Below are 25,358 nucleotides of genomic sequence, written 5' to 3' on the forward strand. Positions count from 1 at the left end.
TTTTGAGCCGGGGGGGAGGGCCACGGAAAAAAAATTTTACCGGACCATTTTGCACCAGCCCTCCCCCCCCGGTAAATATCGTACAGTCCCTAACCATGTTCAAATGCAACAACACACTAATTTGATTAGCTGGCTTTTGGATTCGAAAGGAAAAAAAATGAAGCAACGAGGGGAAAATTGTATGATAGCCCCAATTTTAGGAAACATGAAGTCAACATACCAGGCTGGTTTGTAATTCAAACAATGAATTTTTAACTCTTAATCAAACCACTATGCTGGAAAAACTAACAACTAGGAAGACAAGGACTAAAAATATTCAACTGTTGGGACCAAAATATGAGCATTTTGGATTTGATTCAGAACCTGATTTTTTTTTTCCACAAAAATATGAAGCGGGCGAATTTATTAAATTGGTAATGTCTATGTAAATTTAATGTCAATCTTTGAGGCAACATGCACTGTAGTTCCAAAGTATTGAATTCCATTTATGATTGATTCTTCCATTTACCTCAAATTCTGACCACCCTTGGACATGAAAGCTTTCTATGCTAGCTATGGTTTGCACGCACAATAGCACATCCATACAAATGCCATCTGTTACACTTGAGTGATAAATTTTGCATGAATGTCTATTTGCGTATGTCCTTGGATTTCATAGCTGGTTTCACAATGATTACTAAAAATCTTATTATTGCCTTGCCTGAATAGGCAGGCTGCCATTAGCAGATATGTGAAGGAGAAGTGCTTTATGTATACACACATTGTAACTGACTTGTATTCTTACACCAATTTTATTTGTTGGTTCTCGGATTCGCCTCTTCATTTTTTTCTGATTTACCAAAAAAAAAAGATTCTGGTTCTAAATGAACTAAAAAATGATCATATTTTGCTCCCAACGGTTCAGGAAAGTCCTTCCTACAGTTTTTCCATTTAGTATCAATGCAGTGGTTTGATTAAAAGTTCAAAATTCAATATTCAAATATTAACCCAGCCTTTAAAATGTGCTGACTTTATGGCTCCTATTGTAGCATCTAGACCTGTTTTTTTCGCCCTGTTGCTTCATATTTTTTATGAAAAAAATCTGAGAACCCACAAATTAAATTGGTGTGGCCTAAACACTTTCTGCTCAAGTGCTATGCATTATGGGTGTTGCACAGGCGTAGTATGTTATGCCAACGTGCTGTGAGAAAAATGCTGTACACTAACAATTCTTCTTTTCTACTTCTTGGTTGCAGAATTCTCAACAAGCTCACCCCCGACAGGTTTGACAAGTTGTTTTTGGAACTCCTGAATGTGGGGATAGAGAACAAGCTAATTCTTAAGGGTATAATACTTCTGGTAAGTCCTGAAAAATCTGCATTTTTATGATATACAAAAACAACTGCACATTCCAATAAGCCGTAGCTTATTATTAATTATTAAGCCCACAATGTCCAGAAAAATAGGAAAGTTGCTACCCATATTTCAGTAGACTTGTTAAGCTGTGGTCACATACATTGTACTATGTATATATACAGTGATTTTTTTCTGCCATGATATGTCATATGGTTGACAACGAAAATACATTGTATTTTGATTTTCAACCCATTTCTTTTAAAATTTGCTATATATTTTCCAATCACTGCAGAAAACTTGTAGGTGCATTGTATAATTTAGGTGGAAACAAAACGTGATACAATCACCTTTACAGGTGTCCCTTGCATACTGTGTGAAGTGTGGTAGAAAGCATCTTAAACCCCATGTATAACCTCTTCACTGTTTGTTCCACAGGTATTCGAAAAAGCCATAGATGAGCCCAAATACTGTTCTATGTATGCACAGCTCTGTCGTAGACTATGTGACGACGCGCCCAACTTTGACGATCCAAACAAGTCAGGAACTACAGTGAGTCCTTTCAACTACATGATGTTAAAATCTGGAAACATTTGTAAAGCAAATTAATATTATTTTAATGTTCACCTTCCCATGGTTTAGCCTAACAAATTGTATATTGTTCTGTTTATTCTTACTCAAACACATTCATATGTGGCCACTCCTCTTCAACTCTGTTCTGCAACTTGCTACATAATGTAATCCAACACCACAAGGTGTCCTCTACATATAACATCAGTTACCATGGCGACAGACATCTGGTCCGGGTCATTGACCTTTCTTATTTGGGAGAAATTAAACAGTGCAAAAAATGTTGTTGTTTTTTCTCTCTGTTAGGAAGTGCCTTGGTTTGTTTATTTCAGCAAAGCTCACACTTGAAATGTTTTCTCCTTTCCCAGACCTTTCGCCGGTTGTTACTGAATAAGTGCCAGGATGAGTTTGAGAACAGATCCAAGACTTTTGCTGGTAGGTAATCTAAGATTTGCAATGTTGCAATCATATTGTTGTGTTTTTTTTCCAAAGTCAGGGGTCGAAATGCCTCTTCATATGCAAGTTTGTGCATGTAAATTTGGTGCTGTGCAACTAATTTTTGCCAAGTAAGCTTTATCTGCTGTTACTGCCGGTAGAAATATTCAATAAAGAACTGAAAAGGTAACAATACCCAGTAGTGCTGGTTTACAGAAACTAGCCTGAAGATTTTTCTTATTTGCTTTAAAAGGTTTTGTTTTGAATCACTTGCTTTGGTCATTATCAAGACTACACAGTGGATACTATAGTTACTACATGTACATGTACTTTAAATTTGGTTATGTAACTATTATTTTTGGGGAGTGCAAGTATTTTTGTTTTGGTACAAGTATTTTTTTTTCATCTGCACTAGTGCAAGTTGACCACAAAATGTATTCTGACCCCTGGAAGTATTTTGGTGACAGCATATTATGTTTTGTAAGATCTTGCTGCACGTTTCTAACCTTAATGCCTTTGATTTGTCCTTGATTTAGCTTTTGACAGGGACGATGGCCCTCTCACCCCTGAACAGAATGAACAGAAGATGGTGGCCAAGCGCAAGATGCTTGGTAACATCCGGTTCATCGGTCAGTACACTCAGATTTTCTATTTTAGCTAATGTTGTCTTGTTGTCCTACTGAAGTAGCCATATGATCTTTATTGTGCTAATTATGAGTTATGTCACAAATAGATTTCTAACAAAGCTTTATGTCTACAAAATATCTTGCTTGTTGGTAGTATTTTAGCATTGCCTCAAATTGTTGTGCAGTTTTCAATACTTAGGCCACACCAATTTAATTTGTTGGTTCTTGGATTCGCCTCTTCGTTTTTTTCTGATTTGCAAAAAAAAAAAATTTGATTCTGGTCCTGAATCAACTGAAAAATGCTCATGTTTTGCCCCCAACAGTTGAGGAAAGTCCTTTTCTTCCTAGTTGTTACAGTTTTCCCATCTATCATTGCAGTGGTTTGATTAAAAGTTCAAAATTCAATGTTTAAATTTTAACCCAGCCTTTTGTGTTGACTTAATGGCTCATTCCATAGCATTTAAGCCTATAATAGGATGCCTAGACCTGTTTTTATTTTTATTTTTTTTTGCCCTGTCGCTTCATATTTTTTCTGAAAAAATCCGAGAACCAACAAATTAAATTGGTGTGGCCTTACAGATATTTCTTCATCAGAGATAATTTGATCCAAGGTAATTTTTTCTCTCCACAGGTGAACTGGGAAAGCTTGACATGCTTTCCGAAGCCATTCTACATAAATGCATTAAACAGGTACTGCTCTCTATTTCTATATTGTAATTGTTTAATATAGTTATAAAAGTTGGCTATTCCATGTTGAATCACCACAATTCATGTTGGAAAGAATCCAAAGTATGAATAATTATAAATAAGTGCTGGAAAATTAATTTTGCTAAAATGAGTATGTAAGAGTAGAATAAAGCATAGAAGTTTTGAAGTGTGTAAGTGAAGGTACGTATGTCATACACAACCAAAAGAACAATATTTTACAATGGATGTTGACAATCTACAAAAACTTCCCAATGCACGAAATCACTAGATGATCCTAGATGTGAAAGTCTATCTTTCACGGCAGCTTCTGGAGAAGAAGAGGACGGAGTCTGTGGGGGACCGAGCCGAGGACCTGGAGTGCCTCTGTCAGATAATGCGCACCTGTGGGCGTCGCCTTGATCATGACAAAGCAAAGGTAAGGGTCATTGTACAACAACTACAGTTCTTTTTATTTTATTCACATGGATTATGATCATTAGATAGCAAACACAAATGTGCTTATAAGATTCTTTGGTCAAAAACATATAAAATACCGGTTGAAATTATACAAAATGTGTAACGAAGATAAAACGAAAGCTACTATTGTCACAGTTGATGTCAGCAGCAGGGTTGGGCAAGTAGCGAGAACACGAAGTTAAAATTAATTTGTGTTGTTAGCCATTAGGACAGGGAAGTAGTCGTCACCTGAAAACCAGAAAAATGTAAAAAGTTACACTCCTCCAGTCCTCCCTATTTTTACCTTGCGTCCGCTGGGTTCTGTAATTCAGACATGGGGTTGTCAAAGGAATTTTTTTTGGTTGTTCTAAGCACAAGAAAGATGATTTTAACTCCCTATTAGGAAGTGGTTATGTCATCACAGAGAATGAAAATGAATGAATAGACCCATTCTTGTACAGAGTTGCGCCACTTGCAGTCAATTGACGACCCAAATCAGATTTTTGAGACAAAATGACAGTACTAGAAAAACATGAGAAAGAAAACCTCTTCTAGTACAGATCCCATTGTTAATTGCCTGTATGCTAAACCAACTTTTTTAACTGTTGCTACATAGAACAAAACAGTGTTTGGTGTCCCCAATATCATTCTTGTTTAATTTCCTAACCAATACAGAAACCTGCTGTAGCAGGTTGAAGGGTAGGAAGCAAGTAAGATGTACGCTTGAAGTAATCCATGTTTCTCTCCCGTCTGCAGTCCCTGATGGACCAGTACTTTGACCGTATGCGGACGCTGGCGGGCAGCTCGGAGCTCCCGTCACGGATCCGGTTCATGCTGGAGGACTGCATCGAACTGCGGGGCAACAACTGGGCTCCCCGCAAGATCGCCTTGGACCAGGGGCCGCGGACCATCCAGCAGGTCCGGGAGGCCGCAGCCAAGGTAGCCGGCAGGGTTGGTGTTCTAGTGTTACAAATAAGCACTTTCTTACACTGTTAAAGCACTTCTGCACTCAAGGTAGCAGGCAGGGTTGGTGTTCTACTAGTGTTACAAACGTGCACCTTCTTACATTGTAAAGCACTTCAATTTGCACTCTAGTCATCTTAACCCTGTAGCAGTTTGTGTTAATTAAAAGCTAGAGGAAGTGTTTCTATTATGTATCTATCAGTATGGAGGCCTTGCAAAGGTGCTCTTGAACAACCTGTTCCACCAGACCTTCCACTATGTGGAAAATTGTCACAAATAAGTAAAAATTAAAGCTTAAGATTTGCAGGTTGCATAATTTTTTCTTCAATCTGCAATATTGAGAATGTCTGCTAAATGCAGACTGCAGGTGAGTATTTCTAACACTGAATACCACCTCTCAGGTACATGGAGTGTACTACCCTCCCCCTGAGTACGGGCGCCGCCATCAGGGGAAGGATTTCTTCGGCGGCTCCATGAAGCAGCTCCGTGCCCAGCGGGACATGGGCGGCCTGTCGGACGTCTTCGGCGGCCCCCAGGGGATCATAGGTACGCTTTTCTGTCGACTCTTTTTGGATGTAGGGTTCTTTCTTTATCCCGGGCCATCAAAGTTTTCCGGAAATATTTGTCCAACCCTGGCCGGCCTCCCCAAGGCTTCAGTTTGTATTCTTGTGTCCTTTCTAAAAATGTTTTTAATGTGAGAGGGATTTAGTGTTGAGGCTAACCTGAACACTGGAGAGGTGGTGTCACAGCTTTACTTTACCAACTTACTGATAGACATGCTACCAGTCAGACACCACTTCAGGTTTCTCCCCAGATATTCTTAGGGGAGAGGTGCTCCTTAATTGGTTGATAAAAAATCAGCAAATTTTCATGAAAATACTAAGAGAAAACCCTAAATTTGAACATTTGGTAGTGGTGCTAGGATTTTGGGGAGAGGGGGAACACCCTTGCTTCTAGATAAGTAGCAATGCCTGAAAAGTGGCAGTCACACCAATATGATTGTTTCTGAAGATTGAAAACATTAGGCTTAAATTGAGAGGTCTTTTTTTTTCTTCTTTCCCCAGGGGATGCTGGGATAGGGACTGGCCCCGGCGTCATCCAAGACAACCACGATGACTTCCCTGCCATCAACTGGCAGCGTAATGGTAACATGAGGAACCAGCAGAACACAGGTACGAACTGTAGGTCAAACTGTAGGTCAAAACTTCAATCATGGTAGAAACCAGTTTTACACCCCCGAATATAAACAACTGCCTCATTAAAACAACTGTCATACATACAGAACCTAACCCTGAGCACCAACCAACTAACGTTGGCTGGAGTTCAGGAGCAGTTTGACCAGATCTATAGGCGCTAGGCCAGTTCTACCTTTTTATAGAAATCGAGTTGAATTTGCGTCAAATTTGACTGCCAACCATGACCTATTGGGGGCACTGTTGCTATATATTCATTTATTTGGCTTTATGTGACGGGGCCAGTAAGGAAGCACACACTGTATCTCAGGGAAGAATAATGGATTCTTTAAACATTTCTACTTTGCTTTCAATTGATGACATTGAGACTTTTCGCTGTTTCTCGTGTTGGTCTCTCTGTCTTGTACTCATGTCTAAGTAAAGCTCTATAATATTAGGCAACTCGGTACAATTAGTTGTGAAGGTACCACGCTGGTTGTGATGACTACCATGCTAATTCTGAGAGGCCTGGGACGTCACCTGAGGTTGTCATGTGGATGACCACTCGTGCGTCTGGCCTCTTTGAGAATGTTTCATTTGTTCTGATACCAGCATGGCTTAATATCATGGTCAGATTGCTCCCAAAACAGGGCTCTAGCCAGCACCAGTTTTTCCGTCAATTGCTGGAACTTTGCGGTGTGACAGAAATTTTTTTAAACCTATCCGTCCACCTTGACAGACAAAATTAACAAAAATCTTGGGCAAGAAAATGAGAACATCGGACCACCAACAACCACTCTCAGCATCATGATTTGCCTGTCAAAATGTGGGAAATTGTGTTTTTGAAGGCTTGAAAGTAAAAAATTTCTGCTAGATTGCGAGTGTCATCTCCAAATCTGAAGATGAACCTGGGCTGACAGAAAAACTTTTCAAGCTGGCTAGAGCCACAAAACTTCAGCCAACCTTACTCTGGTTGGAGGTTGTGGGGAGGTTCTGAATGTGTGACAGGTGCTTAAACCAGAGGACAAGACCTATATAGTGTTGGACTTGTCTGATGTCAGTTTCTTGGTCTGTGTGTGTGTTATGTGTTAGCAGTGCCTGCTGCTGCTGTCCCCCATTTTCATGACAACTGGTCATTCCCTGAACTTGTCCCGCCCAGGCCAACAATCTCTCCTGTCCAGCAAGGTCTGGCACGTCCAGTCTCTCCTCTCACTTAACAAATCTTCCTCAAGATTTTACTCTGTCCTATATATCCTATTAATTCCTGAACTCATCTTTATTTTCAAAGACAAATCAAGTTGTACTACTGCATAGTTTTTTTTTCCAGATGTTTCAAGTGATATCCATCACTCTTCATCACAGTGTTACTAAAATGAATTGACAGAACTAGTCAACACTAATCACGTGTAAAAAAAAACTGGGAAAAACAGTTGAATGTCAAAGACTATATCACTGTTAATAGTGTTATGTAATTGAAGAAGAGTGAGGGATGTCACTTAAAACACCTGGAAGGAATCTCTGTAACTTACTGTAGTACAGTTTGAATTGTCTTTGGATATTTATGTTTAACTTTAAACTTTAAATCTATGTTTCTTTTCTTTGTTTTTTCTCTATACATTTTGTGTAAGTTTCCCTTTTTTCTGTGTGTATCCTTTTGATTGTCTTTTAATCCTTGTTTCTCTTTTGTTTGTTCCTTAAAGTATTCTATACATTGTCTTCAGGTTTTCCATATCTTAAGTTCCTGTGTATTTTTACAATTTTTTAAAAATTTCATTGTCCCTTATGTTATAAATTATTAGGTGGCAACTGGAAAGTTCATGACATGTTGTATGTCTTTTAATTAATAAGAAGAACTATTGTTTTGAACATGCCATAATATTATCTTTCTCTATTTCTCCTTGCGTGCCTGGTTATAAACGTTTTGAACTTTTTGAACATGCCATTATATTATTTCTGTCTTTCTCTCCTTCCGTGTCAGGTTATAACCAGTTTGTGGGTGGCGGGGGCGGGAACCAGAGACAGGAGGGCGGTTATAACCAGTACCAGCAGCGCAACGCCAACCAGCAGCAGCAGAACAGCCTCCCACCTCGGTCAGTTTCATACTTACAATCCTGCCTGACAGTGTGCATGGCTCAAAATACTGCATCTTATACATGTAATTAGTGCACACAAATTTGAAGCTGTGCACCCAATTTTTTTTTTCTTTGGGTGTACCAATGGACCAATTTTCATAGGTTTATACATGTAAAGATGTTAAATGTATCATAGTGTAATATACAGCATTTTTAACATCTAAGTGTCAGAAAAAATAGAATCTTGTTATTATTAGTGTAAGGGGTTGAAAATGACACTTTTTATGCATATTGTAAGAGGCCATCGTCTTTGAAGTTTTTGTGGCCAGCATGTTAATCTGGTTATGCTAATTCGAGGCTTTGATGATAGGAACATTAAGGACCTGTCGTATGGGTGCGAAATATTGTGTTGTTCCCTTGCTAGACGACTGTCTGCATTGCAATATGTGTCCAGTCTGTGGTTTGACAATAAAAGCTGGGTGTTCGGTGGGTTGAGAGAACAGTCTAGGAGACAGTCTGAGACAGAGACAGCTTGAGGGAAGGTTACTGAAGAGACTGTCCCAGCCCATCGTCTCCCGTGCGTGCGTAACGGCAATGCCTGTGTCCTGCGTGTGTTCTTGCTAGCCCTGTAGTTAGTTCCCCGTGCAGCATCCACTTAAAAGAACCTGGTGAATTCCACCTCGGTTACATTAGTACTTTTCTTTAGAAATGAAACATAATTAATTTTTGCTGACATTCTTCTTATTAGAATTTTTTTTATGGTGCTCCCAAAAATTTTTTTCTGCATCCAGTTTTTTAGTTTGGGTGCACCAACTACATGTATTCCCAAAAATGAATTTCGATCCCTACACACCTCTAACTCGAAAGAACCATTCACAGAACTACCAATAGGAGCTCTTCATACTTCCCGAAATGTAAAATCTCAGAATTTTGTTCAACAATAATTTGTTTCGTAAAATGTTAAATGGAATTGTCTTCAAGTTGTCTATTTTGGTATAGACCTTTGTTCAGTTTTGATCCATGAAGTTTAATGATTTAATTTTCTTTCTACAGTTTTATGAAGAAGAACCAGTTTAACTCTGGGGAGATCAGCCTTCGCCCCACCAAGGACTCCATGGTCTTCAAGCCCCAGGGGGGGTTCATGCCCCCCAGCAGCAAGCCCTCCCAGGGGGGCACCCCCCCCTCAGGCTCACCAACCCCCATCATGATGCAACCCCCCACCATACCCATCCAACAAGCCAAGTCCTCAGGAGACAAGAGCAAGAAGGACAAGAAGCAGCCTCCACCTTCCAAGGAGGACCTCAAGAAGTTGACTGTGAGTCACTAAAAACACACAACACAAACTTGTAAAGAGGCCTATCTTCTTTATTTCATTGGGATTTAAACTTCTTTGTACCTCTCAGTCTATGTAAAATAGAGGTATTGTTTTTGGTGTGTCTGTGTGTGTGTTTCCGCACATTTGTAGTCAGCATAAATTCAGCATGCCTTTATGGATTGTGATGATATTTGGTATGTTGGTAGGTCGTAGGAAGACAAAGGTCAAGGGCAAATACGGGCCTCCTGGTGGCTGACCTTGGTACTGCAGCAGAACTTCCATTTTTTGTATATTTCGTCCTGAATCAGTCTCAATTGTTATTCCCAGGAGGAGATGCTGACTGAGTATCTGAACACTAAGACCGTAGACGAAGCTGTTCGGAGCGTACGCGACATGCGCGCTCCGAAGAAACACCTGCCGGAACTGACGTGTCACCTGATGACGCACGCGCTCAACAGGGAGGACAGCGACCGTGAGGCCATCAGCGACCTCATCGCTGCCCTCAAGAAGGACGGCGTCATTTCTTCTGAACATTTCATCGAGGTAGGCTCGGGTTTGAGTATGATTCAAGAGACTTCCAAGATGAGAACAGATCTGCCCAAGTCAAATGCAAAACTTTGGCTTCATATGTAGAACTATAGCAGGATGATAGTCAAATAATGCAAATAATGCCTCAGAAAGTCAAATACTTGATGCTTAGATTTTATTTCTAAATAGCACTCCAGCTACATGTGTATGTAGTGAAATCAGTATATCTGTAGGTGCAAGGTTCTAGGGGTTAGGGGGTCTCTTGCAGCAGTTTTCTTGCAGGGGTTTGACTTTGAGGGTCTCCTTCAGCAGTTTTTTTACCTGTGTACAATGTACTTTGTGATTTCATGTGTTTGAGGGTCTCCCACAGCATTTTTTTTACCTTAGTACTTTGTGATTTTAATGGTTTATATCAACTGTTTTCTGATCTGCATACATTGGCTCTGTGTGATTTCAGGGGTTTGAGGGTTTCCTAATGCAGTTCTCTGACCTACATACTTTGATTTTATGGGTTTGAGGGTCTCCCACAGCAGTTTTTTGACCTGAGTACTATGTGATTTCAGGGTTTGAGAGTCTCCCACTGCAGTTTTCTGACCTGTACTATGTGATTTCAGGGTTTTGAGGGTCTCCTGCAGCAGATGTCTGACCTGGAGAATGACGTCCCTCTGATCAAGTCCTACACCGCTGCCTACGCTGCACGCGCCGTGAAGGATGACCTCGTGCCGCTCACTGATGTTGCACAGGTAGCTGCTGTGTTCTCTCATGTCAACTTTCATACATTATTACAGTACTTCACTCCAAGGGAATGAAGTGTGTTTTTTTTTTGGCTTTGTGTGTGTGTTTCTGTGTTTCAAAATAATATATACCCAAAGCAGCATTGCACGAAAAGGCAAAAAATCTCATTCTGCCTTCCTTGTTCCCTGCCCCCCTCCCCAGCCCATGGAGAACGGAGCCCACTATCCGCTGTTCCTGCTGGTTCTACAGCAGCTGCACAAGCTGTCCGGCCGGGACCAGCTGGTCACCGTCTTCACAGACAGCAGGATCAACATGGTCAAGATGCTGCCTGGTATGCACGGGTTTCACTTTCCAGTACCAATTTGAAAGTGGGATCATGTGGCGTACCGTTAGTGTTAGGCTCAGACCCGTCCCGGATTTGAATCCTGCCCGATACCACCAATCTTGTGCCCTTGGGAAAGGCACTTTACACGACTTTCCACACTTCACTCAGGTGTAAATGGGTATCCAGCTTTAGTAGTATTTACATGTAGCTTTTCAATAGTGAACATTGCTGGATATAAGTCGAAATTCTGGATGAATAACCTTCATAAGCATAATATAACATGTCCATTTTGAATGTATAAGACTGAAATGTACAGTTGTTATGTTTACCAAAGGAAGACATTGTTTTTGCTCTGTTTCCTCTTCTTCTCCAAACCGATAAGGTTAATGACCTGAACCAGGCATCTGTCACCATGGTAACTGGTGTTGGGTTACATCGTGTTGCAATTGTATAGCAGGAAGAATTTATACTCCTGTCTGACCATATATACCCGAGGTATGAATGTGTGAGTAAGAATTAACAGAACAGACCATACATGTATGCGGAGGTGAACATTATGCATTTTACTATTAATTTTTTTTTCCCCAGAAATTGACCAAAACAAAGAGAAGATGATGGGAATCCTGGAGGGGAAGGGTCTGAGTTTCCTGTTCCCCCTGCTGCGCATGCAGGCAGAGCTGTGGAAGGCTCTCCAGGCCGACCCCACCCCCGCCGCCATCTACAAGTGGATCAAGGACAACGTGGAGACACGACTACACACGGACCCCGGCTTTGTCAACGTGCTCATGTCAAGGTTAGGAGAGAAACTTACTGACCTTTTTATGCTTACTGAAGGAAAACATACTGTTTTTGCTCTGTTTCTTCCTCTTCTTCTTCTCCAAACAGTGACCTCTGACCCGACCAATGACCTGATTTGTTGATGTCTGTCACCACGGTGACTGGTGTTGGGTTACATAATGTTGCAATTTCATGGTCTGCTCTAGACTCCTGTCACCATATACTTGTAGTACATGACATTGTATGCAAATGTGATTAAGAATTAACAGACCGTATTCGAAGGTAAACATTATGCATTTGCTTTGCAAATGTTACTTCTCTAGTTTATGTTTACCGTTATGTTAACCGAAGGAAAGCGTATTGTTTTTGCTGTTTCTGCTTCTTCTACTCCAAACAAATGAGTCTGCAGTCTGCATTTTGCAGAGACGTTTTCAATATTGCAGAAGGAAAATTAAGCAGCCTGCAATTTTGCCGTATGGAAAAAATTAGACTATGGGTTCAATGGTCATGAAGACCTTTTGTGATTACTACTAACTAGTCTAACGGGGGGTGTCCTAATTCCGACCTACCCCTAATTCCGTACTAGTTTGAAAAATCCTTGTCGCCGCGCTATGCATGGGAGCACGTGCCTATAAATAACCACAAGAATGGACAAAGTTTCTGTGTTGATATCGGTATTCTCACAAAGTTTGTTCCAGTTCGCACGCTCCGATAACAGACGATTGAAAAATCTGTATAAATTCGACGCTTGTTCGGGGGTTGACGAGCGTGTTAAAAAACGCAGCTTTGATTTTGAAACAGCCGCTTTGGAGCAAGTAGCGTAATGGTACAAAGAAGACTTGTTTGGGACAGAAAAATAGTTATAGATTGTTTTAGTCATAATTTGTGTATTTTAGATACCTAACTCTCTCCTCAGATTGGCCTTTGTTAGATACTAGGTCGGAATTAGGGCACCCCTTTTGCGATAGAACGTTCCACCGGCAGAATGACGAAAAACCTGCCGTAAGTTTCGCGAACCATTACGCTTGGGTGCAAGGCGCCACACTAAAGTGAAATACACAGCTATTTAGCTTTAATCGTTGTTATCTTTATCTGTAAATATTATAGCTCGTGTTAGGCGGGTTTTTGGTGAGACAAACCATTACCAAAGGTATGTGCGTTTGCATGGAACATAGGTCGGAATTAGGACCCCTCCCGTTAATGTAGTTAGTAGTTTTGCATGAATTTTCAAATTCTGTGTAAAATGTTTGCCAACATGCAATTTTGTATATGCCATGGGATCTGGACTTGTGTGTATTTGCAGGAAGTATTTCCAAATTGCAGAACAAAATTTTAACACTCAGCAATATTGCCAAACACTGAAAAAAAAGTATTTCTACCTTTGGCTAACCACTGAACCTACTGATTCCCCCCTGCAGCATACTGAAGTACGTGACCCAGGAGTCGACCCTGGGAGAGGACGTTGACCCCGCCGTGATGCCCGGTAAGGACCTGGTGGAGAAGGAGAAGGACCTGGTGGACCGGCTCAAACCGGTTCTGCAGAAGTTCCTGCACGAACACGTGGACCTCCAAGTCAGCGCGCTGTACGCACTGCAGGTTCACTGCTTCAACAATAGTTTTCCTAAAGGTAGGACAACTGGAAACTTTGACGAAAATGTAACTGTTCTCCAACTGAAGAATGAAAATGACTCACTAGAAATCTTCGACTGAATCACTCAGTCGTCATCAGCTTTATGACCCAAGCACCCATTTAGTAGAAAATTTCTGGTAAGTCATTTTCGTTATTCAGTTGGAGAACAGTCGAATTTTTGTCATGTATTTTAGTTTACCAACTCAGATGAACTTTCATGCTAACTGGAAACTTTGTTGTCACTGGCCTTTTAACTTTCTCCCTGCTGCCTCACTCTATAAACGATAGCAAATCTGTTGCCAAATATCTACATTGTACTTCAGTGTGTTGAAGGTTAAAGTGTATGGTACTTAGCTGCCTATACTTCTGATTTTCTGAAAGTTGCATCAGCCTGTATCATGAAGGTAGGTTGGAACTGTTGGAAATCAGCCTTTCATAGCCATTCAAAGAGAAGATGTCAAAGTCTTGATGATACATTGATTTACAGACATTTCAGCTTTACTCAATTCTATAGAATCAGCTTGCAGTGTGTTACATGTCTTAGGCCTGCTGTTCTAACATTTTCCCCCACCCCACACCAGGTATGCTGTTGCAACTGTTCATGATAATGTATGACCTTGATGATTGTTCTAACATTGCCCCCCTCCCCACACCAGGTATGCTGTTGCAACTGTTCATGATAATGTATGACCTTGATGATTGTTCTAACATTGCCCCCCTCCCCACACCAGGTATGCTGTTGCATGTGTTCATGATGTACACATGTATGACCTTGATGATTGTTCTAACACTGCCCCCCTCCCCACACCAGGTATGCTGTTGCGTATGTTCATGATGATGTACGACCTTGAGATCGCGGAGGAGGACGCTTTCTTCCGCTGGAAGGAGGACATCAATGACGAGTTCCCTGGCAAGGGCAAGGCTCTTTTCCAGGTGTGTAGGCAACAGTATAATTCTGTTATAATTATACTGTTATTGGCATTGTACTGCCTGTTGATGAAGGAATTATAGCATAATTTTCCTGCATCTAGTATTGAATGTGTCAGGGGTAAGGTGAACAAACATTGAGCTTGCACTACAGCCTCTTGAGAACTTCACATGTAACTGTATCTGTCAATTTTGAAGCTCATGTGGCGCGAGTTTTTGGTCAGACAAACTATTACCAAAGGTATGTGCGTTTGCATGGAACATGGGTTGGAATTAGGACCCCTCCCATTAAGAACAATCCGGAAGCAGATATTATGTGCTACACGACATTTGGCTAACCGATTTCCATAGCTGCACACTAAAGAACTGGGAACAGTAGGTCATGAACAATACAGGGTATCTTTCACGCTAGAAGATATTTAACATTGTATGATGTTTTACTCAGGTTAATACCTGGCTGCAGTGGCTGGAGACGGCAGAGGAAGATGAGTCAGAGGAAGAAGAGGATGACTAGTCCCTCCCAGCCCCTGTATGTCACAGGCCCTGACGGCACATGCAATATTGTTACTCCTGTGGACCTCCTCAAGAAAACACACCAGCAGCCTGTAGAACAAGACACTTCGCAATGCCCCTCAGACGCTGTTCTTTTGGCTGGAACAATTTTGGTTCACGCGGCGGCAAAACCGGCTTCGTTCAAAGGATTCGTTCGTGGATGAATACTACAACGTTCACTTGAAAAACACCATACCTACAACACAGACGAACAAGTTTGGAGAGCAATCCTGATACTAGTGTTTTGCCATATGCAGGATACAGTAGAAACTTTGCACTTTAGGTGTAAGAAATGTTACGTTTTCTGGGTTCCTGCCATATGCAGGGATATCTAGCTTTGTATGTCACGCTTTTAACGTTCACAGCAAAACCATAGAGCAAGAGTTACGTCAACTGTACTGTTATGCCACATATCACATCAACTGTTAGACAAAATATTCCATATGGTTTTCATCAGGAAACTTTTGGACGAATCGTGTCTGGGATTGTTTGGAGTCTGGCTGTTGCTCTTGCCAGAAGTCTGCAGATGTGTCGGGGATTGTGATTGGTCGATGTGATCATCATTCCAAGCTGTATGCCTTTTTATATTATGTACATCCATGTGGCAATACCTAATGAAGTGTGCGTTTTTGCGGCAAGACCCTCGCTTGAAAGTAAGGGTTTTACTGTTACTGATTTAGACTACTGTTGCAAACAAGGGAACGAAATGAACTTTGAGTAGAGGACAATGATTCTTCAGTCATCTCGAATGTGTCTGTAGGTAGACAGGAAATTCGATTTTAAGCGTACAGTTAAAGCATTGAACTTTCGGCATTTTGTTACAAGTGTTATAAGCATAAGATCCACTCTATCATATACAAAAACATTATTCTTTTTAATAGGGTAGCTGCATAATTTTGCCCATTCTTTTCCAATGTAACAACAATCATGCATAGGTTGTACCTTCGGTGAATATCTTGGTATCACTGATGCAAGTTGGATGCTATAGAGTTGCCGAAAAGAGTTCCACCATGTGGCAATAGTAGTGTTGATTCCTAAAGTTAAGTATGAAGCACATACATATGATGGAGACTTCCAGAGAGGGACAAGCGAACGTGCGCAATATTGTCGACTGTTTCAGAATAAACCTGACTGTGAAGCAACTGGATTGTTCTAGTGCCTAGATGTCACTATCGGAAAATGAGTCTGAGTACCATGCCTTACATGTCAGAACAAAATGCCCGCAATAATAAAAATGATATAAGAGAGAGCCAAACTTTACAAAAAAAAGTCTAAGCAGCTAATAGTTTATTGCCTTCAATGTTTGTGAAAGGGGAACCTGGATTCAGATAACGATTTAGTTAAGAATATTGTAGTTTTCTGTTCAATTGTAACTGCCAAAAAATTACTGGAAGCATCCTAAAAAGTGTGTTCATTTACCTGTATGTTGCAGTCTGCATATGGTATATTACATGTAGGTTACTAGTATATTTGGTGTATGTAGTTTTGTATAGGGATGTTCTTACCTTAGTTTGTAATGTAATGTAGTCTAGGGAAGATTTCACTGCTTGGTGCTGTGCCAAAAAGGCTGACTGTTGTGTTGTCTTGATGACACAGTGACTGACCATTTTGCAATACATTTCATATCATTTGGTTTGCATTACAGAGCATAGGAATACATTTTGCCGCAAATTTCCAGACTTGTGCTTTACGATAGATCTGTAACATTGTGAGCAATGTGAAATGCACTTCTCCCTAAGACATGTGTAAGCAATGATTATTATATCCAAACGTTTTTAACGCTCAGAGAATAGTTTGCTGCAGTTTTGTAGCGCGAGACCCGACAAGTCTGTTTTACCAAGTGTCCATGGAATATAGATGTTGCTTAGTATTACGTACTTCTGATTTGGTGAAAGTTGTTCCTTGTACATTTTTTTCATCCTGAATAGTTGTAAGTAAGAATAGGCAAAAAATCGTTGCGTCTGCCCCAAGTTGATGAAACCAAATGCAGTATTTCCTTGGTATGAAGATAGCGACATCACAAGGCCAACAAACTGAACTGTACTGGCAGGTAGAAGGTGGAAAGTTCAGTAGTTTGGAATATTTATGTCCATGTCGTGTAGACATTTTTATTTTGCTCATGTCAATAAAACTAGTTTAGTGTAATGTGACAAAGTGTTTGCTTGGTCTTATTGACGGAGGAATGAAAGAATACTGGTTTTCTGCCGCAAGGCCCTCGTGTTTACAGAGTATTACGGTCTAATCGTTGTGTGTCAGGTACATTAATTACCATATGGATGAAATCCAAGCAGATGTCAGGAGGAAAAGCCCAATGGAAAAAGTGAAGCACTTCTTAACCACACGTATTAACCATAAATCATTATCATCATTATATTTCTTATCATCCTCGCGGACGATAAGTAAACAATTGAAAACTCTCATCTAAGTTAACTTGTGGTAGCATTAGTCCAAACTTTAAGGTGACCAATTATTTGAGTCCCATATTGTCATCACACTCATGACACCCAACCAGCTACATGTATTCCTGTCATGGCCCCCAGTCAGCTTTTTTAATTTGGTCACTTTCAGCTGCTCATCTGGAAAAGCAGAACAACATTCCTTAGTTTTCAGTAGCGTTTGTCCGTCTGTCTATGAGTATGAACAGCATTATATAACTCAAGAAGCTTAATATGCATTGTCATGAAACTTGGTAGGTAGGTAGGATTGAGACAAAACATTCACACCGAACCACAGGGACAATGTGGCATCTTACAGCTCTTATTTATTGTTAAAAAGCTGCTTGTTATTATATAATAAGAACTATCCATCTAGCACTTGTACATTCACAATATGTTAACACAATATGTAGACCTAATGTCATCGCCACTATCACGATTTTGTTACATTTTTAACCATTTTAAAAATGAGGTTTTGAAAAAGGTTCCATGGTCATAATACTTCAACCCTGTGTCCTCTGAAATGGAGTGGGTAACGCTCTTGGTACCTTTTGTATGTTATCAGCTCCAACATACATGAAGATTCTCATTTAAAGATTGACAAGGTCAAAGGCTACTAGATGCGGACGTACATGAGACTTGGCATCACCTACCAGGGCTTGAAATACTTTTCTCTGTATACCTGAACAGGTGCAGGTAACTTTACCTACACCAGACAAAATTTACCCACACCACTTAGCACTTATGAAGTATGGATCACAATAAACTCTATTCAGGAATCATTATAATAATTATTTATTTTATACCTCAGGTGGTAACAGTCAACGAAGGAAATAAACATCTAGTAGGTACATATATAAATCCAGTACGTCATGGATCAGTGTAGGTAGAAATGAATGTACCTGCACAGCTGCAATTTTACCTGCATAAACTAGCATATGCAAGTGGTATTTCGAGCCCTGCTTATGCTATCTGCTTCGAATTCATCTACTAGAATTTCAGGGCTCAAAATACTTCTCTCTACTTCTTCTACTTGAAAGAACACTTCATGTATTCTCTTAGTCTTTGCTTTAAGTTAGTTAAAGTTAAAGAGCCTTCACGCGTCAAGTGACGCATAGGGCGGCACCCATCTCCCTTCATTAGCCCTGGGCCACACACAGAAGTCACTACAGCAGGGGGCTAGTCCACTGGTGGTGTGTGTTTAACTCCCATACTCTTTCCTAAATGCTGAGTGCTAAGCAGAGAAAGCAGTATGTACCATTTTTAAAGTCTTTGGTATGACTCGGCCGGGAATCGAACTCACGACCTACCGAATGCAAGGCGAACACTCTACCCACTTGGCCATCGCACCGGTCTTTGCTTTCCAAACTGCAAAATTGTAGATTGGTATTTTGAGCCCTGTCTTCACAACACTATATACAGTACCGTTCGCGTTATAGTTACCCTAACGGCCGTTACTAACGCGTTTTTTTTCCGTTACTTTTCCGTTACTTTTCCGTAAGTTTTCCGTAACTTTTGCGTAAGTTTTCCGTTACTTTTCCGTTACTTTTCCGTTAGACTTCTGCATTCATATGCAGGCCGCGGTAACATCACAGAATAATGGGAGGAGTACTAATTTACCTCATGCGGGGCGGGAAATTACCGATACACACCGCTGGAACAGCGGAAGGAACGTTGATCTAGCCTGCATTTTACTATATTGTAACGTTTAAAACGTTTTACGATCACCGGCGCAATTCAATTAGATAGACATTTTCTTTTGTCACTGTTGCCCAGGCAAGCGTTTCTATAGTTTGTCAACTTTGTTTTGCTGTTTTTCTCTGTTAACTTATTTTACCACCGAATAAGCAAACCTAGATGATCTGAAGTTATAAATGCCCCGGTCCGCCGTACATAATAGGAGGCGGGCGTGAGGTAACGTTAGGGATGTGCAAAAAACATCGTGGAAAATTCCTATAACACTCGAAAAAAGGTAGCATATTTACACGTGCCCACCAACATTTTTATGGCTAATTATTGACCAGTTTTGGGGAGTTTTGTTATGTCCTTGGAGTTTTGTTAGAGTGGGACGGAAAGCCGTGCCGCCACTCTGACTCCATGCACTTCCGTGTTACATTACGTTGTATGTGACCAACAAAATTACGCCAAAGGCACCACAAATCCACATGCACATATATTTTTTTTTCCGAAAATTCTTTTGAGTACGCATTTCGTCACTAAGATGTTGCTAATTAGTCGTAGAAATAAGGTAGAAACCAGCGTAAATGTGGCTCTCTCGAGATCATTTCGCGCGGGGAAGGGCGCCCCAGCATGCAACGGGCTTCGTTCTAGCCAATCACAGCGCAGGTCATCTAAGGTGAACCAATCAGAGCGTAGCTACTTGCATATTATAATGAGCATGCTGCACACAGGTCGGCAGCGGCCAGGGCGACCGGCCCTGAGTGCGCGGGAAATGTGTTTTGCAACTATATTTTTACGGGGATTTTCTGACGTTTGACGCTGACTTTGGCACGATATGATCGCACTACCATGTACACGCTACCGTAGGCGGCAAATGAGTGGTCATTTTTATATAATCGTCGAGAAATTTTGGCGTTATGCACCCGGAAGTGAGCCGATCTCAGTTTGCGTTCCCTCGATTTTTGACAGTTTCCCCCCTACAAAATAAGAAACAAAACTACCGCTATTAAATAGAACCATGTATTACAATTATCATTTCAACATGATAGATCTATTATATATTCCTTTATTAACTATGATATCATCATGGTTGTGGAAAGTCCTCAGCTGGCGAACCGAGTCCTTGCGCCGGGAGTGACGGTACATTTTACCGTGAGTATTAAAGCCGCTAACGTTAGTACTAGTAAGCCGCGCGCCTTACAAAAATTATAATAATTTTCTTTTGTGTCAAAAACCGCCGTGAATTTAAGGCATGAGTTACCGATTTATATTTCTTCTACGGCAGATATTTCTTGTTTCGTCACGTCCCATGACGTCCTGTGAGAGCGGTAGGCCGCCGCTGGTACAAAATGTACAAGACATCGTCTGCCCACTGCTACACTTTGTTGACATACATTGTATTACACAACGTAATTTTCCGCTAGAAATAACTATAGAATAGCATTAAAAGATAGCACAATTCGCTTCACACAGTCGACACATGGATAAACCACAAAGTTATTTTACGAATCACATGTCCACTTGCCTCTAGTGCTGTTATTTTTCAAGGGGCAACATCGCAACACATTAGCGGACGCCCCAGGAGGTGGCAAATTGCTATTGTCTTGTCGGCGCGCAAAACAAACATGAAATCCGACCCTATCACATTAACGCAAACGGTAACGCGTTAGAAATAATTTCTGACGATTTTCTAACCATTTTCTGACGAAAATCTAACCAAATACTGACGATTTTCTAACCATTTTCTGACGAAAAAATAACTCGTTAGTAACGGGGTACCCGGTTAACTATAACGCGAACGGTACTGTAGTCTTTACATTCTTGCCATTACCACTGTGACAATAGTAATTACGTAAATACATACATGTACATACATGTACATGTACATGTATATATAACTACACTGCAGGCTGTCAGAGCTCTTTACTAGACATGTCCTTGTACCCCTTGCTGGACACGACCATCCTCCCTCCTTCCACGCTAATGAACCTGTGCCTTTTGTTGTACGGCCCTCTCGTCAGACTGCCTTTTGGGATGATGCCAACAGTCGGGACTTTCTTTGTGTTTGCTGTAGTGTAGTGCTGGTAGTGCCTGACCACCTTGTGGGTTTCGCTGCCGTGCTTGGACTGGAAACGTTCCCCACACAGGTCACACTGGAAGGGGTACATCCTGGCAAAGCCCGAGATAGCCTCCCTCCGCGTGTCGGCCAGCTGGTCCGCGTTCTCTGCCTTCAGCTTCTTCATTTCTCGCACGTGGATTCGCATGTGGCAGTGCAGGTTGTGCTTCGTCATGAAAGTAGCCTTGCAAACGTCACACGTGTGTAAGAACCGATCGCCCTTGGACTTGGAGGCAGCCATACTCTTCACATCTGTAATGGCTGCATTGGCCGACTGGCTTGGTCCTGACCCAAGAGCCCTGTCGCTTAATTTAGTCCTTGCGAGTTGCTCCTTTTGCCCATTTGTTGTCTTTGGTTGTATGTGTTTGTAACGGTGCATTATTTGGTGGATCCTTGCCTCTTTCTCGGACATGACTGTTCCTTTACATGTCGTGCACTGTTGAGACTTGTGCGTTGCGAGATGACGAGCTAACCCCCTCTTGTTGACAAAATTCCCGCCACAAAAAAAACAGCGATAGCCACCTGCATCTTTCTCCTTACACATTTGAGTGACTGATTTCTGCACCAAATCACTGTCAATATTCCTTTTTGTATCATCTTCATCTCCTGGTTGCTTGCTTTCAAAGGATGCAGAATTATTCTCTGGAGGACCATTAGTGACTTCTTTGGTATTTGTTAGTATAATGTAACGCCGGTGTTTGTGTCCCTGGTGGACTCCAAGGCTGCGTACTGACTGGAAACGTTCCCCACAAATCTTACACTGGAAGGGGTACATCTTGGCAAAGCCTGCCAGAGCTTCCTTTCTTGTGTCGGCCAGTTGCTCTGCGTTTTCAGCCTTCAACTTTTTCATCTCTCGCATGTGCATTTTCATGTGACGCTTCAAACTTCCCTGTGTGACAGATGTAGCCTGGCAAACATCACACGTATAAAAGTCTTGCTGGTTAGACACTTCTGCCATTGATTTCTGCGCTCTATCACTATCATCAGTCCTTACTCTATTGATTTCATGAGATGAAAGATTTTCCTCAACTGGAAGTATTTCCATCACTTGTAAGCTGCCCAGAGAAACTTCTTTAACTGTGCACCCCTGAGCTGTAGGCAGTACGGTAGGGTTATTCTTACATGTACTAGTACGTCTTGTCATGACCACCGTGTTCTTATCTGCGTGCCAAACAAATTCAGGCCTGTTGTCTGAATTTGTAGCCTCACTTATGTTTGTGCTTGCAACTGTAGCTTGTCGAGAGGTCGTAGGACCACCCTGTAGTGGTTGTGGCTCTTGTACTACACGTGTGAACTGTGAACTCTGTTTTGTGGGGTCAGATGTCTCTTGTTTGGTAGGGGTGACCTTTGAAGTTTGTGGCATGGGGTCACATGTCTCCTGGGTGACCTCTGAACCTTGCAGGACAGGGTCACTTGCTTCTTGTTTGATTGTGGTGACCTCTGAACCTTGCAGGATGGGGTCACATGCCTCTTGTTTGATAGGGGTGACCTCTGAACTTTGCTTGATGGGGTCACTTGCTTCTTGTTTGATTGTGGTGATCTCTGAACCTTGCAGGATGGGGTCACAAACCTCTTTTTTGATAGTGGTGACCTCCGAACCTTGCAGGATGGGGTCACATACCTCTTGTTTGATAGTGGTGACCTCTGAACCTTGCAGGATGGGGTCAGTTGCCTCCTGTTTGATAGATATGCTTGTCCTGATTGGGCTTGTATCACATGACTCTGGACTGGTGGCTGTTACCTCACTGCTGACCTCTGACCTATCGAAGGTGGGATCATACGGCTCTTGTTTGATGCTGGTGAGATCATAACCCCCAGCAAGGCCCAGCTTCCTGTATCAAAAAGAGAAGTACGTAAATACAATTGCTTAATGTTATTCATTGTCTGAACAACCTCAGAACAGAGGAACTAAACTCAGGCCTTGAAATTAACTACTAGTATTATAATATCAACTTTTCTTCCTATTGTCCCAGCACTGTCCCAAAAATAAATTTAAATTGTCCCAAGGTGAGGATAAGCTGTCTCAGCCTGTTTTTCGGGAAATATGACTCAAGTTGAAGTCAACTATATTTTGCTTATGTTCACTCCCAGGCGCACGATAATTGCAGATTTGACAGGAATTTTTTTTTTTTTTGTGGGGGGGAGACTTTTCTGGAGTCAAAAGCTGGGACATGTGCCTTATTAAGATAAACAAAAACAAGGGCTGACATTCTGATGTTATTGTTCTTTTGTCCCAAAAATGACCCCAAAGTGTCTTTTTAGTTTAATGCCCCAGCCTAAATTTTACTGAACAGTGGCCATCGGAACACCATAAATTTCGAGCCCTGAAACTGTTAGAGCTGATTTGATTAGATAGGATATTGCCACAGAAGCGACTACAAAAATAATTTAATAATTTGCAGATGCATGCTTATTTGCAGAATCTAGTCTGACTTTTGCTCAATTAAAATTGAGCTTGTAGCAGCTTGCCTTATCTGGACCTAGTAGTGAGAGATAGTGCAACACGGTACAGATTTTATGAATATGATATCATCTGATGCGTAATGTCAACGCCTCATATTGTAAGGGGGTGGGAGATAATGTGAGATGATTTATTAATGATAAAAAGAAAAACTGTTACATTGTGCATGTCGTATTATGCAAGCAGAATTATCAAAACACACATTTATTATGTACATTTCAGGAAAGACATTCTTGTGAGTGAACCCCTAAAATTATACTTCGGTATGAGACCAAAATACACTCATAACGAAGCTAAGAAGGCCAGAAAGGAAGCCTTACGTACGAATTTTGCCTTTCATTAACCAATAATGAATAAAAAACAAATACCTCGGTACACTAGGCTTTCGCCTGGACATTGAGCTCAGCTCCCGGTGACGAAGGTTGCGAAAATTAGCGAAAGATTCGCGTTTTTCTTGCCGCTGTTGTGCTAACGTTTCGCGGGAGTCGACCCTGCTCTGCTCTGGCTTGTGTTTGGGGTCAGCGCCGCATCCAAACAAACGAGCTGTGGCAAACGATACAGCTAACGAATATTTCCAAAGATATCAAGATATTTGTGCAGGATATATTTGACTGTATCATGCAAATAATTTGATGATAATTATTGGTGAAATGCTAGCGTTCGAATATGATTGGTATATGTTATGCTGCCATCTTAAGGTCAAAGGTGAACTCCCGCGAGTGTATTTGGGTAATTTCGAGCCGTTTTCTTCATCAATTTAGTAGATAAGAGACAGTTCATAAGAAGAACACCGTGCTGTAGTTTTGGGAAACACTGTAGTTAGTAATATTCCTGTCGTTGCTGCGATGTGCTGAGGAGGCGATCGAGTACGTATACCCCCCTCCGAGCCTCACGAATCCAGGCTCCAGAGACAAAGAAGATTTTGTGGGGAAAGACGCGTCTAGACGCCATTCTTTCGACCGAGAGATTTGCCCTGAGCAAGGACATTATACACAGAGCTGAGGAATGTCGAGTTATTGTACTTTTACGGTACGTTCGCCATTTTTAAAGGCATTGGCATGCTTTAATAGAAGTCTCCTAACTTGTAGAAACAAATTATTATGTCTACTAGATAACGTTTACCTAATCGCTCGCACTGGGGATAAAATTTAGCATTTTTTAAGTGAATTTGTTGTGAACAACATGGCGGCATGCTCCCTGACTCCTGCAACACTGAATTGTAGGGTAGAGTCTACGGACAGGTATGGCAGGTACAAGCACCTAGATAGGGTAAAATTATCATAATTTGTATGTTCACGGTATGGACCAAGTGTATTACGTGTATTTGTTTTGGCTTGGGTTGACAAATTGTTATGGACCAGGTGATCACCTTACAGGTGAGTTTCGTGTATTTGTTTGGATTAGGCTTGACAATGGACCTGGTGAGACAATAGTATTGATTTGAGCCTTGATCTGATTTTATTTAAGACTGTTCTTTTGAACATGTAAGTTTTTTGTCAGTCTGTGAATATGTGCTTTTGAAAAATGATCTGGAATACTGGTATAGTAACTACTTAAAACAACT

The 25,358-nt window shown here is 41.2% G+C and overlaps 2 protein-coding genes across 6 annotated transcripts in view; one reads left to right on the forward strand and one right to left on the reverse strand.

The window, feature by feature from the left end:
- Positions 1-17,252, forward strand: part of LOC109470324 (eukaryotic translation initiation factor 4 gamma 2-like) — a 37,457-nt gene extending 20,205 nt beyond the window's left edge. The window contains exons 4-21 of one of the 4 annotated variants that reach the window (XM_019769240.1): positions 1,236-1,338; positions 1,771-1,884; positions 2,271-2,337; positions 2,874-2,966; positions 3,595-3,653; positions 3,976-4,086; positions 4,863-5,057; positions 5,471-5,615; positions 6,134-6,241; positions 8,220-8,331; positions 9,367-9,628; positions 9,956-10,171; positions 10,771-10,899; positions 11,093-11,222; positions 11,805-12,009; positions 13,412-13,620; positions 14,435-14,556; positions 14,996-17,252. In XM_019769240.1, the coding sequence (XP_019624799.1) occupies positions 1,810-1,884; positions 2,271-2,337; positions 2,874-2,966; positions 3,595-3,653; positions 3,976-4,086; positions 4,863-5,057; positions 5,471-5,615; positions 6,134-6,241; positions 8,220-8,331; positions 9,367-9,628; positions 9,956-10,171; positions 10,771-10,899; positions 11,093-11,222; positions 11,805-12,009; positions 13,412-13,620; positions 14,435-14,556; positions 14,996-15,064 (2,307 nt within the window). In that variant the 5' untranslated portion in view covers positions 1,236-1,338; positions 1,771-1,809 and the 3' untranslated portion in view covers positions 15,065-17,252. Of the gene's footprint in view, positions 1-1,235; positions 1,339-1,770; positions 1,885-2,270; positions 2,338-2,873; positions 2,967-3,594; positions 3,654-3,939; positions 4,087-4,862; positions 5,058-5,470; positions 5,616-6,133; positions 6,242-8,219; positions 8,332-9,366; positions 9,629-9,955; positions 10,172-10,770; positions 10,900-11,092; positions 11,223-11,804; positions 12,010-13,411; positions 13,621-14,434; positions 14,557-14,995 lie in introns of all 4 variants that reach the window. The other 3 variants (XM_019769238.1, XM_019769239.1, XM_019769241.1) reach the window with 3 other exon arrangements.
- Positions 17,253-21,040: 3,788 nt separating this feature from the next.
- Positions 21,041-24,280, reverse strand: LOC109470347 (zinc finger protein 585A-like). Of its 2 annotated transcripts, XM_019769269.1 has the most exons (3): positions 24,163-24,280; positions 22,933-23,165; positions 21,041-22,779 (listed from the first exon to the last, which is right to left on the reverse strand). In XM_019769269.1, exons 1-3 carry the CDS (start codon positions 24,189-24,191, stop codon positions 21,131-21,133), a joined length of 1,911 nt encoding a protein of 636 aa, XP_019624828.1. In that variant the 5' UTR covers positions 24,192-24,280; the 3' UTR covers positions 21,041-21,130. The 2 variants fall into 2 exon arrangements, with proteins under 2 accessions (XP_019624828.1, XP_019624827.1); XM_019769268.1 differs by having other exon boundaries at positions 21,041-23,165.
- Between the last annotated feature and the right edge of the window lie 1,078 nt (positions 24,281-25,358).

Source organism: Branchiostoma belcheri, unplaced genomic scaffold (assembly GCF_001625305.1).
Source record: "Branchiostoma belcheri isolate BF01 breed outbred unplaced genomic scaffold, Haploidv18h27 scaffold22, whole genome shotgun sequence".
Lineage (NCBI taxonomy): Eukaryota > Metazoa > Chordata > Leptocardii > Amphioxiformes > Branchiostomatidae > Branchiostoma > Branchiostoma belcheri.

Coding starts and splice junctions, on each gene's coding strand:
- LOC109470347 (XM_019769268.1), bottom strand. CDS start 24,191: ATGTCCAGGCGAAAGCCTAGTGTACCGAG. Junction 23,166..24,162: donor CGAAAGCCTAGTGTACCGAG/GTATTTGTTTTT, acceptor TTTTTGATACAG/GAAGCTGGGCCTTGCTGGGG.